Genomic DNA, 13,218 nt, shown 5'->3' on the forward strand with positions numbered 1-13,218 from the left:
TTTGGAAACAGTCCCCGACCTCTGTCACTGTCTACCCACATGTGTCAGGGCCTCCAGTGGGTAAAGAAGAAATTCCACTTTCCAGATGATATGTCAGGCTTGATTTTCAAATTGTTGGAATGTCCTCACAGGTTCTCCCCTCTTCCGTGGCTGGAATACCACTTATGCCACTAGTGAACAGTGCCATGAAGAGAGAACCAGCAAAGTTGTTCCCTTTTTTGCTGACTGCATCTGACTGGGACAGAACTTTTCACACAGCAGCCTTTGTAGTGCTCTGCTTTGTACTTGTAGCTAGACCAGTGTTGGTATCGCACCAATGTTTTGGCTGTTGCTGCGCAGTGCTTGCACAGCATGAGGGCTCTATCTCCAGCTCTGCCCCCTTACTGCCACTAAAGGTCAGTAAGCTGGGGGTGGGCAAGACTAAACTGACCAAAAGGATATTCCATTCTATATGGCATCATGCTCAGCAATAAAAGCTGGGGGGAGGAGGCAAGGAGAGAAAGAAGAGGGTACTTTTGTTATGAAAGCATTCATCTTCCTGAACGTCCACTACATGTATTGAGGCCCTGCTTCCCAGAAGTGTCTGAACATCCCTTGCTAATGGGGAGTAAAGAACTGTTGCTTTCTCCTTTTGCTTCTGCACAGCCTTTGCTTTATGTTCATTAAACTGCTCTTATCTCAAATCTGCAAGCTTTTTCCTCTACCATTTTTTCTCGCTTCTGCCCTGCGGAATCCTTCCTCCCTGAGTGGGAGTTAGAGAGTGGTTGTGTGGTACTTAGCTGTCTATTAGTGTTAAACCACAACAGTCCTTTTTGGTGCCCAGCACACAGGGCAACTTGAGATAAGGATGAAAACTACGAGAGGTAACAAGCAAAGCATGGACTGGATATTGCCAGAGTGTGCAATAATTCTGGAGAATTTGTGTTCTAATTGTGATGAAGGGATGAGGGGTGGAGTGCGTGTAGATTGTCCACCTTTATTTTTCTTGTGATGATGTTATGCTGATATTGGTGAGGGTGTCCTAGTTTCAGTTCGGATAGTGTTAATTTTCTTCCTAGTAGCTGGTAGGGTGCTATGTTTTGGGTTAGGATGAGAAGAGTGCTGATAAGACGCTGATGTTTTAGTTGTTGCAGAGCAGTGCTTACACCAAGCCAAGGACTTTTCAGCTTCTCGCTCTGTCCTGCTAGCGAGCAGGCTAGGGATGCAGCAGGAGCTGGGAGGGGACAGACCCAGGACAGCTGACCCAAACTGGCCAAAGGGGTATTCCATACCATCTGACATCACGCTAAACAGTATATAGGGGTGGCTAGCCAGGGTGGGGGGGCTGGCTGCTCAGGGATAGACTGGGCATCGGTCAGCGGGTGGTGAGCAATTGCATTGTGCATCACTTGTTTTGTACACATTATTATTAGTAGTACTATTATCGTTATTATTATTATTATTTTCCTGTCTTAATAAACTGTTTTTATCTCAGCTCACAGGCTTCACTTTCCCGTTTCTCTCCCCCATCCCAGAGAGGGAGAGGGGAGGGTGAGAGAACAGCTGTGTGGTGTTTAGCTGCTGCAATTGCTAACCACCCGCTGACCAATGCCCAGTCTATCCCTGAGCAGCCAGCCCCCCCACCCTGGCTAGCCACCCCTATATACTGTTTAGCGTGATGTCAGATGGTATGGAATACCCCTTTGGCCAGTTTGGGTCAGCTGTCCTGGGTCTGTCCCCTCCCAGCTCCTGCTGCATCCCTAGCCTGCTCGCTAGCAGGACAGAGCGAGAAGCTGAAAAGTCCTTGGCTTGGTGTAAGCACTGCTCTGCAACAATTAAAACATCAGCGTCTTATCAGCATTCTTCTCATCCTAACCCAAAACATAGCACCCTACCAGCTATTAGGAGGAAAATTAACTTTATCCCAACTGAAACAGGGACAACCTTATCATGGGCTGTACTAATCAAATTGCCAGACATCAGCAGCAGGAGCTATCAGTCACACTGGAACTTCAGGCTGTGGAGAGAAGACCATTCTGGAACAGTCCTGTCCTGGCTTCAGGTTTTGTTTAAGGTTAAACAACTACTTAGGAATCTCATCTGGAGATCTGTCTTGAGGTGGGATAGTTGTGAGTGGCAGGGAGTGTGGGAGGATATGGGCAGGTTTCTAGAGCAGTGGGCACCTCCAGTGTTTTGGACATTCACCCCTGAACAACTGCAAAATCCTAAAAAACTGGTAGAATGCTTGAAAAAAAGGTGTCATGACTCTGGCAGTTCCAAAGTGACACAAATCACTGTGGCGTGCTGGGGTCTGGCTTGTGCCTATCGAGCTGCAACTGATGCTACTATCAACCTAGTGACAGACCCTGCGGCCGTTCCAGTTCCAGCTCCCGCAGCCGTTCCAGTTCCAGCTCCCGCAGCCATTCCAGTTCCAGCCTATATTCCTGCACACTCTGGTACAGACCCTTACTGGGGCAGTTCTTGAAGAACTGCAGCCCATGGGAAGCCCACATTGGATCATTTTGTGAAGAATATCATCCCAAGGGAGGAACCCCATGCTGATGATGAGGGGTGGAGTGTTCTGATTTGTCCATCAAGCTTGGTCGGAGGAGGGAGAAGAGACAGCTCACCTTTGATACCCTTGTTAGTGAGCCTTTAAAAGAAAAGCCAAGCATTCATGTGGCTGTTAAGTGTTGCTTAGCCTTTCTGCAAGAGACGCAGAGTTCTGATGTCATTGACAAAAATGTGGGACTGCCTGCAGACCAAAAAAATGCTCTCTGAATGTTGTATTGTCAGGCATTTCATCATTGTGCATTGGAGCTGTCAGGCATGGACCTAGGGTGTATTTGCTTCATGAATGGTTTGCCAACTCATTTACACCTCTGGATATGACTTGGGACATCTTGCCAGAGCTAGTACATTTACATTCTAGTAAATGTAATCATACAGTTTTCCATTCCCGAGAGATCTTCTCAGTACGTGACAGATGATTATACCTCACAACTCAGAACTTCTGTCAGACAGAAGCAAAGATAGGGAAGGCACAAAACAAATGTGCTTAGTCACATCTTAGTTTCTTCGGTTTTCCGGTCAGCGAAGCATACTCCCTACAGTTTAACCTTCCTGGGAGCACTTCCTAATTCACTTCCGAATAAAAGAAAGGAAGGTATCTCTGCCAGCCTTTTCTTCCTGAAAGCAAAAGCTGTGACTAGACATCACCTCATGATCAGTCTGACTTCTCTAGTCTTCCAAGTGTGTCCTGGCTAACTGAGGTTTTCACTTTTTCCTCCCTTTTTGTTGTTATCCCTCGTGTATTTGCCTGAAACTCTAGAGAGATTCGTACCTGTCCCTTAGCTTTCAAAGATTTTTAGAAAGTGCATGCTCTTTCTGTATGAGCAGTGTACATCTCAGTGGAATTGGTAGTGGATATTCCCCGTCTCTCTTTTTTAACCCTGCTTTTTAAAGAAGAAAACAGAAATGACTTGAAAAGCTATAGCTTCTTCCCAGAGGGGAAGAAAATATGTTGTATGTGATGTGTGAAAGCTTTGTATGCTCTCCAGTGGCCCTAGGGCCCTTTGGCACTTAGCATGTGAGAAGTAGGGACATGACCATGGTGCCTGTCCAGTCCCTGGCAGTTCTTGCCACTGCAGGTTTTGTCAGGAGAAACTGTTCCTTACTTGGGCTCCAACGAGGCTGGGCACTGTGCTGGACGTCTTACAGTTCCAGTGGCTTCTCAAAAAATTTTAGACAATCTAGAAAATTTGTCTGAGTACCTTCAAAACCTTTTGTGTTTTTCCTTGCAGTTTAGTTGTGCTTTCAAAGTCAATAGAGCTGTTAGCCAATGAGTTTGAACAAATTTTACATGCTTTTGTATCCTTTCATGATTTTCGACTCAGATTATCCTCCGATGCACATTTTTAGCTTTTTAGCTTTTAATGGAGTGGGGAAAAGAGCCATGCCAGAGCAGGGAAAGAGAGTGAGGGCGGATTTGCCAAGACAAAGTGTAACCACATTCCCATTTGCCTGAGCTGCTTGGGGGGAAGAGGTAGAAAAAAAGTGGATGAGGGAAAGGTGTTTTTAGCTTGCTTTTAGTTCACACTGCTCTAGTTAGTATTTCATTGGTAATAACTTACATTAATGCCACTTATACTGAGTCTGTTTTGTCCATGACGGTAATTGGTGAGTGATTTTTCTGTCCTTATCTCAAACCACAGGCTTTTATTATTTTTTTATTTTTATTTTTATTTTTTTTCCAGCGTATTTTCTCCTCATGTTTTGTTTAGTAGGGGGAATGAAAGAGTGGCAGTGTGGTGCTTACCTACCTGTTGGTGTTATACTACCAGTCTTTTCTGGCACCCGTATGCCCCAAACTCATGACCCAGAGTCTCATGTTCTGTGTGCTGTCTGGTAAGTGCAACCGAAATCTGCAGAGAACCGAGATGTGAGGACACTTTTTACTTCTCCCACTGCTGACATTTCTACATATTGTTTTTCTCACACAGAAGGAGTGTGGGAATTACAGAACTGTCAGGACTAACTGGAGCCTGAGGGTCAACAGGACAATGTGCCCTGTGGTTTCTCTATTTTTCTGAGGAAAAAAAAGTCTGCTGGGATCAAGTGCAACGTATTTGGGTGCACACACAAAGGCAAGAAAAGCTCTCGGCAACCTGGGATGACAGGAAAATAAGTGATCAACAGGCAGGAGCGCTCAACTGAAAGGCTCCAAGAATGAGACAGAACACAGGATCTTGGTCAGTCCAACTTCTCAAAACTTCCTAAGCTTCCAAGACACACGACTTGGAAGAAGTGTTAAGAATAGAAATGAGAAACAAATTTTGGTATTTTGTTGAAAAGCCAATGTATCTCCTGTGGAAGGGTAGAGGGAAGAATTGTGACTCAGAAATAACATTGGAATAACAAGGAATACCTCTTTATATTTTTTCTGTGTCAGGGAAAAAGAAAAGTGAGAAACACCAGTTTTCAAGAAGCATAAATTACAACACTTTTGTTAGCCCATGGATTACTGCTAAAATGTCTGTTGTTCAATATAGTTTTCAGTGATTTGGAAAGGAAGATGACAAGGTATCTGAGGAGATCTCAAATTGTCCTAGAAAAATCCAAATGCCACAGATGAAATTGGAAAAAAAAAAAAAAAAGAGAAAATAAATAGCAGAATCATGGAGCAAATGTCTTAAGATCAAAAAATAACATTGGGGGGAGGGAGAGAGAGGTAGGGAAAAAGGTGTGTGTGTGTTGGGGTGAATGACACAGAGACAAAAGGGAAACCCCCAGATCCTTTTCCTCTGCACAGCTTTTGAGCCACTCTGCCCCAAACCTATAGCTTTGCATGGTGGTGTTGTGGCCAAAGTGCAAGACCCGGCACTTAGCCATGTTGAACCTCATCCCATTGGCCTCTGCCCATTGACCCATGCTGTCCAGGTCCCTCTGAAGAGCCTCCCATCCCTCCAGCAGATCGACACTTCCCCCCACCTTGGTGTCATCTGCGAACTTACTGAGGGTGCACTCAATTCCCTCATCCAAATCATCAATAAAGATATTAAAGAGGATGGGCCCCAACACTGATCCCTGGGAAACACCATTCATGTCTGGTTCTCAGCTGACTTTCACTTCATTCACCACCACTCTTTGGGCCCAGCCATCCAGCCAGTCTTTAACCCAGCAAAGAGTGTACCTGTCCAAGCCATGGGCTGCCAGCTTCTCCAGGAGAATACTATGGGAGACCACGTGAAAGGCTTTGCTGAAGTCTAGATAAACTACATCAACAGCCTTTCCCTCATCCACCCGGCGGGTTATCTGGTCATAGAAGGAGATGAGGTTTGTCAGGCAGGACTTGCTTTTCATGAACCCATGCTGACTGGGCCTGATCACCCATTTGTCCCTCATATGCTGCGTGATTGCACTCAAAATGATTTGTTCCTGTTGTGGTTTAGCCCGGCTGGCAGCTAAACACCACACAGCCGTTCGCTCACCCTCCCCCCTCCCTCTCCGGGATGGGGGAGAGAAACGGGAAAGTGAAGCCTGTGAGTTGAGATACAGACAGTTTATTAAGACAGGAAAAAAAAAATAATAATGGTATTAATAATAATAATGTGTGCGAAATAAGTGATGCACAATGCAATTGCTCACCACCCGTTGACTGATGCCCAGCCTATCCCCGAGCAGTCGGCCCCCCCCACCCCGGCTAGCCACCCCTATATATTGTTCAGCATGACGTCAGATGGTATGGAATACCCCTTTGGCCAGTTTGGGTCAGCTGTCCTGGGTCTGTCCCCTCCCAGCTCCTGCTGCATCCCTAGCCTGCTCGCTAGCAGGACAGAGCGAGAAGCTGAAAAGTCCTTGGCTTGGTGTAAGCACCGCTCTACGACAATTAAAACATCAGCATGTTATCAGCGCTCTTTTCATCCTAATCCAAAACATAGCACCCTACCAGCTACTAGGAGGAAAATTAACTCTGTCCTAACTGAAACCAGGACAGTTCCATAGCCTTCCCTGTCACTGAAGTCAGTGACAGGCCTGTGTTTCCCCGGATCCTCCTTATGACCCTTCTTATAGATGGGCATCACATTAACAAGTTCCTCTGCCTCATTCAACAGCAGGACCACATCTTCCCTAGACTTTCTTGTACTGTTTACACGCTTGTAGAGTCTTTTCTTGTTGGCCTTTGCATCCTTCAACAGATTCAACTGCAGGTCAACCTTGGCTTTTCAGCTGGTGGAAGAAAGTCTGTGTGAACGAATTCCACATCCTGCATGCCTGTGAGTTAGTGCAACAGGTTGAAAAGGAGAAGAAATGGAAGAGGATTAAGGAAATTGGTGGGGGACATGTATCTGAGAGAGGACAAAGAAGAAAGGGGAGAGGGACAGAGAGAAGACTAGAGGAGGAAAGTGTAGAGAAATCTATGGATGACAGAGAAATGAGGAGAGAGTTGAGTACAAGAAAGCAAAGTCAAAAAGTGATTCACGGATAGGAATATATAGGAAAAAAAAGTAGAGAACCAGCAGAAGAGACAAAGGAAAACACCACTTTCCTTAAGTAGACGGAGCTGGAGGGTGAGAGCAGAAAATGGTTTTAGTGTTAAATAGAGGGCTGTATGTACTTGAGACAGATCTCCTTTTGCAGGGAGAGGTTTTTGCTATGCTGCTCCAGCTGTTGTGTCACAGTGTATCTTGCTTAGCGCAGAAATAAGTGCCTGAGTCATTAAGTAGGGCATGATTTGTCTCCACAGATAAGCAGCTGCTCTTAGTCCCACTACTCTGGAAGTGGTTTATGAATTCCTTTTCAATCTCTGCTCTGCCACCTTCCACTGAATTTACAATCAGCTGCAGAGTGGCATCCTTCCCAACAGGCAGCTTGTACCAGTACAAGGTCAATAATGCACTCTCTGTTTTTTCAGAACAGTTCAGAATCAGTGAGTCTCCCTCCCGGACAACTGTGTCTGGTGATTGCTGAAGGGCCCATCCTGAAAAAAAGAAATGAAATGTGAGGAGTGAAATAGTTTGAAAGGGATGCAAAGACACATCCCTGAAGCATGACATGGGATGGGGTGGTTTAAGAATGTCAGCAAGAATATGGGACAGTGTCCCATTTCTCTGAGAGAGACATATAGGAGAAAGAAAAAACAATTTCAAATGTACTAGAAATTTAATATATGTGTGTTTAATAATAACATAAGTGCTCTCAGCTGTTTTATCAAAATATGGCAGAAACACCGAATGGATATACTTGTTGAGTTTTCTGAGTAAGAGGCTGAGGAAAATCTTTTCACCTCATTCATTGTCCATATTCCCCCAGGAAGCCATGGGGAATGGAGCACTGCCAACAGCTGAGCATTGGGGCAGTAGGAAGCAGAGGAACCAATGAATATTCTGAAGGGAGAGGAAAATATACCTACCTAGAGAGACAAGGATGGCCACAAGAAACCAGCAGGGAACCATGGAGAAAGGCTGCCTTGTGGCAGCAGTGGCCTCCCAGGCAGAGAGAGGTGTGATGAGGAAATGCTGAGGAAGGAATGGATGCACAATGCTGGGTATGGGGCGGGGGGGGCGGAGCAATGTGAGGCCGCCCAAAATGTGAAAAAGCTGTTGGCTGCCTGGGAACAGTAGGAAATACACACAATAGTGGGTGGTACAAACCCTTCATATCTGTCTTAATATTTGTGTATGTCTGAAATCACAGGAACATGATGGTGATACCGGTAACTAATTAACTCTGTAACTAATTAACTCTGTGTTTCAGAAGTGTCTGTTTCCTAACTAACTGAGAAAGCATATAAGGTATATAATAATTGAGATGCAGTAGTAAAGGAGAAAAGACATAAGGAGAAACAAAAGAACACACAAGTGCAAGTAAGTCTGCTTGCAACGGCCGTGGTTCAAGCCCACACATTGACACATGGTAGAGGATTTCAAAAAGGAAGAAGAGACAGGGTGATGGGAAACCAATGCGGAGGAAAAGGGGATGTTATGTATCTCCCAAAGATAAGACACGTTTATAAACGTGTGTTTATAAAAACTGTGTGTGAATGATAAATGGAACATACGGTGTGGGTGCATTGGGGAAGCTGTTGTGCTCAGCGTGGAGAATGATGGCCTGCTTTGTTGTCCCTGCCATGCTGGTACTTGCCTCTACACTGGCAGGTCCCTACAACACTGCTTTGCTCCAATACCTGGAGGTAGTTCAAAGGAAGGAGACCATCTCTGTCACCGCACAGCCTGTTGGAAGGCTAAAGGAAGATATCACGGATCTGTGTGTCTTGGGGGATCTTCTTTCCGTTAGGCTCAAATTCTTCACATCCTCGTCAGTCCCCCATCTGGTCAGGCATTTCCCACACTAATATGAAGATGGGGTAATCTCCAGCTTGATGTGGCCTTGCATCCAGGGTCCATGTTTTTCCTCTAGCTCAACAGCCTTTCATGGCTTCCCTCAAGTACTCTGCACCTTCAGTTGACTGGCTTTCCCTGGAATTAAATCCCAGACTCAGGAAGAAGCCTGGGAGGGAATATCAGTTCATTCAGTAGCAATAGCTTTACTCAGGGAATTACAAATGCCTCATTTAACTGCATGTTTGGAATTGCCTTGGTATGAGGATCAACTGCCTGGCCGTCTTTTCAATTCTACATCTGTTACCAACCCTCCATGCCCAACCACACCTGGCCAGATATTTGTATCTCCAGCCAACACCATGACTCTGTCTACTTCCCCACCCCACCTCCTCCTCCCCCACACAAGGAAAGAGGAATGCTAGGATTCAGTAGCATAATGTGCATTGCCTTCATCCTTAACCCTTTCCTCATCAGACCCTGGTTATGTTGGAGAGTCGGTACGTCCTGACCTTTTCTTTTCTCTTCCGGATACACACTTTAGAAAGAAGAGATCAGAGGCAACTTCAATGTCTATAGATTCAAGCCAACAGAGCTCCCAGTTCAGGCAAGGGATGTGGAAACATGCCCAGCGTATATCGGGGCTGGATAACTCTGGCCAATGTACTTTTTAAGTGGAAATGAAGAATGACGTGAACGTGGACACCTCCTCCAGCTGCTCCAACTCAAGGACCATTCCGGTTTGGCCACTCGCATCCAGCCCACTGCCTGGGGACCCAGAGTGTCTGCTCGGGTTGGGGAATATGGTTGCTGCTTTCCTTTTTTTACATTTTCAACCAGTAGCAAACCTGAACATGTATACCAGAGACACACAGATACACACACAGAGAGACTGGATGTTGACACAACTAGTCACACAGGCTACCCTGGTTAAGAGCTACCTTCAACAACATTTACACACCCTCATGTAAACATAGACACAGACAACTGAATTCCCTTCCTCCTCTCTGGCTGGTAAAGATAGAAGTTCCCTAGTGAAGGCACACACAAAGCTCTCTCTATGTTCATAAACACACATACATTTGTGGATCCTTAGAGTACTTGGCACAGCCCCTCTGTCCACCCAGCACTACTGCACAGATCCTGGGCACTCTTACCTGCTTCACAGTCACCTACACATTGGTTAGTCCAGCTTGAAGTTCACCGCAAACACTCACACACCCTCACACTTTTCCCACTGGCATACCACTTTCTCAAGTCCACCTGGGAGTACCAGCACAGACCCACAGCTAGCCTAGACCTGAGGCCTCCACTACTTGTTGTCTAGTCCCGCTTAAAGTTTGCTAGCAAATACACAGGTACAGCAGACTGGGGAGGATGCAGATATTTGGCCCTACCCTCCGCCAGCAGCTGGCACTAGGCACACAGCCTGTGACCCACAGCCCCACTCCAGGTGCTGGTGTGGAAACCCCCACTCACTGATGTCAAGGCATGTGCAGGACAAGGAGGTGATCCGATACAGCCAGCATGGCTTCATCAGGGGCAAATCGTGCTTGACCAATCTGGTGGCCTTCTATGATAGAGCAACTGCATCAGTTGACAAGGCAAGACCAACTGATGTCATCTACCTGGACTTCTGTAAGGCCTCTCTGTTTCCACGAAGGAGCAAACTGGGGAAAGCACAGGCATGAGCTGGACAGCTGTGTATCCAAACTTCCAGTCCTTCCCAATCCCTTTAGGGAGAGTCTGAAGTGAATTAGATAGGCCAGAAAGCAAAAATAAAAAAAGTTAGGAAAGAGAGTTGTCAAATGGACAGGGAAAATAGGGAGGTTTGATGAGAGAAGCCAGAAAAGTGGACTGAAATGAGAGGAAGTCTATGGAGTGAGGATTGAGGAGAGTTGGAAAGAAGGTGGGGAGAGAAAAGGAGGCAGAGAGGGCTAGACCGATTGTCAGAGGTGAATATAATGTAAATGAGAGCAAACAAAGAGGGAGGCAGGGAGTGGAGAGGGAAGGAGAGAAAGAAGGGAAGAGTCTGAGGAGGAAAGGAAGGCTAGGGAGCAGAGACAGTAACGAGTACAAAGGTATTGTCCTGCCTTGTGCCGTGCAGAGGAGGAGGATAGTTGGTCACTTTTGTGCAGGGAGAGGTTTGTGCTCAGGTCCCTCATCAACCTACCCACTGTGTTTCACTTTCAGCACAGTAATACATGCCAGAGTCACTGAGAAAGGCACTCTCAATTGAGAGGGTCATCCCATCTCCTTGTATCTCACTGCTCTTGAAGTGGCTTTGGAATTCCGCTTCAACATTTGCTTTGCTACCTTTTATTGCAGTAGCCACTAGGATCAGCCCAGAGTCATTCCCCAAAGGCATCTTGTACCAGTACATCATTGTATAGGAGGATGTCATTTTGGAGCAGCTCAGATTCACGGATTGTCCTTGCCATATGGCTGTGTGTGGGGACTGTTCCAGAGCCAACACTGGAAGGGAAAAGGAGAAGCATTAAGGAGGATGGGGAGAAATGGATTGACGGAGAGATGAGGAGAGGTATTCAAGCACGAAGCAGGGCACGACATGAATTCAGATACAATGAAAAAGCATGAACTAGACATGGAGTGTTGTTCGAAAGAAGGATGAGAAGGAACAGAACAGGCTAGGGAGCAGGGGAAGGAATGGAACAGTACTTTAGATCACTATGTGAGCTTCCAATATCCAGGCAAGATAGGCAAGAAATATTCTTGGGCGCTGTGCACACAAGAAAGAAATAGACATTGCAGGAGACTCATGGATTCTTGCCCATCTTATTCAATGTCTGTCCTTACCACAGGAAGCTTTGGGAAATAGGCATCCAGCTGAGTCAAGCAGCAGGGGAATCTATGCAGGTGCTAAGGGGGTTGTTGAGTTCACTTACCCACCAGGGCCAGCAGGGCCACAAAGAAACAGCGTGAAACCATGTGAAAACACCTGTCCTTCCTGTTCCTTGCAGGGACCTCTTTTGTAGCTGCTCAGAGGTATGTGAAAAGAAAGTACTAAAGGAGGATGAGACACATTGGGGCTGGGCAGAGCAATGAGAGAGCAGGAAATGTGAGAAAGGATTGGCTGGCTGAGAACGCTGGGGAATGACGCATGCAATTACAGGAAAGTATAATCCCTGCAGAAATGGGAGGGGAGCAGGGGAGGCAGGTAGTGGACAGATAGGAATACGCTGAGGTTTCATGTGGAGTCTGAGTGTGTGCCAGGCAGTAGAATGCTGAGAGTTGCCCTTCTCTTTTTGAAGTCCTTGAGAACAGGAAGACTGAAGTTTCAAAGAGACACAGAAGTCCCTTGCATTGTCCCACAGCTGACACAAAATAGTTTTTTTTGGTTTTGTTGGTTTATCTGTGTCCTGGTTTCAGTTAGGACAGAGTTAATTTTCCTCCTAGTAGCTGGCAGGGTGCTATGTTTTGGATTAGGATGAGAAGAGCGCTGATAACATGCTGATGTTTTAATTGTTGTAGAGCAGTGCTTACACCAAGCCAAGGACTTTTCAGCTTCTCGCTCTGTCCTGCTAGCGAGCAGGCTAGAGGTGCAGCAGGAGCTGGGAGGGGACAGACCCAGGACAGCTGACCCAAACTGGCCAAAGGGGTATTCCATACCATCTGACGTCATGCTGAACAATATATAGGGGTGGCTAGCCGGGGTGGGGGGGGCCGGCTGCTCAGGGATAGGCTGGGCATCGGTCAACGGGTGGTGAGCAATTGCATTGTGCATCACTTATTTCGTACACATTATTATTATTAATACTATTATCATTATTATTATTATTGTTGTTATTATTATTTTCCTGTCTTAATAAACTGTCTCTATCTCAACTCACAGGCTTCACTTTCCCGTTTCTCTCCCCCATCCCGGAGAGGGAGGGGGAGGATGAGCGAACGGCTGTGTGGTGTTTAGCTGCCAGCCGGGCTAAACCACAACAATCTGTTTGTTTGTTTGTTTCCTGGAGGTGTGAGGTCTCTTTTTCACTTTGGAGTACTGTGAGCACAGTAATCGATGTCAATGAGAAGCAGGACCAACAAGGACACAACAACAGCTCAAGTGTTTTGTCTCCTTAGGTCTCTCATGGGCTTTGCAGTGAAGGTCCTCCGCCATCATTTCTCTGAAGAGCAAAACAATGCCCATAGCTTCCAGCTGCTTTCCCACGTGAAACAGTGAATCACATTGCAGTGAGTTTCTCTTACTCTGTGTATCAGAGTGGGCAACGTTTCTGAAATCCACAAAGGACAGTGGGATGGAGTCCCAGCTGCCCCACACTGTATCTCTCATCCTGGGATCAGAACGGGCAGGAAACAAGGCAGGCTAGAACTCCCTTCCCTGGCTGCTTTCCCCAGACCTGTTCCCTCCACAGAGGGATTGCAGAGACAA

At 46.3% G+C, this 13,218-nt stretch overlaps 1 gene segment (V, D, J or C); it reads right to left on the reverse strand.

Moving 5' to 3' along the window:
• Positions 1–7,934, reverse strand: part of LOC118247547 (T-cell receptor beta-2 chain C region-like) — a 68,406-nt gene extending 60,472 nt beyond the window's left edge. The window contains 3 exon segments of the C gene segment in view: positions 4,113–4,122; positions 7,159–7,459; positions 7,892–7,934. Of these exon segments, the coding sequence occupies positions 4,113–4,122; positions 7,159–7,459; positions 7,892–7,934 (354 nt within the window).
• Positions 7,935–13,218: the final 5,284 nt, after the last annotated feature.

Source organism: Cygnus atratus, chromosome 1 (assembly GCF_013377495.2).
Source record: "Cygnus atratus isolate AKBS03 ecotype Queensland, Australia chromosome 1, CAtr_DNAZoo_HiC_assembly, whole genome shotgun sequence".
NCBI lineage: Eukaryota > Metazoa > Chordata > Aves > Anseriformes > Anatidae > Cygnus > Cygnus atratus.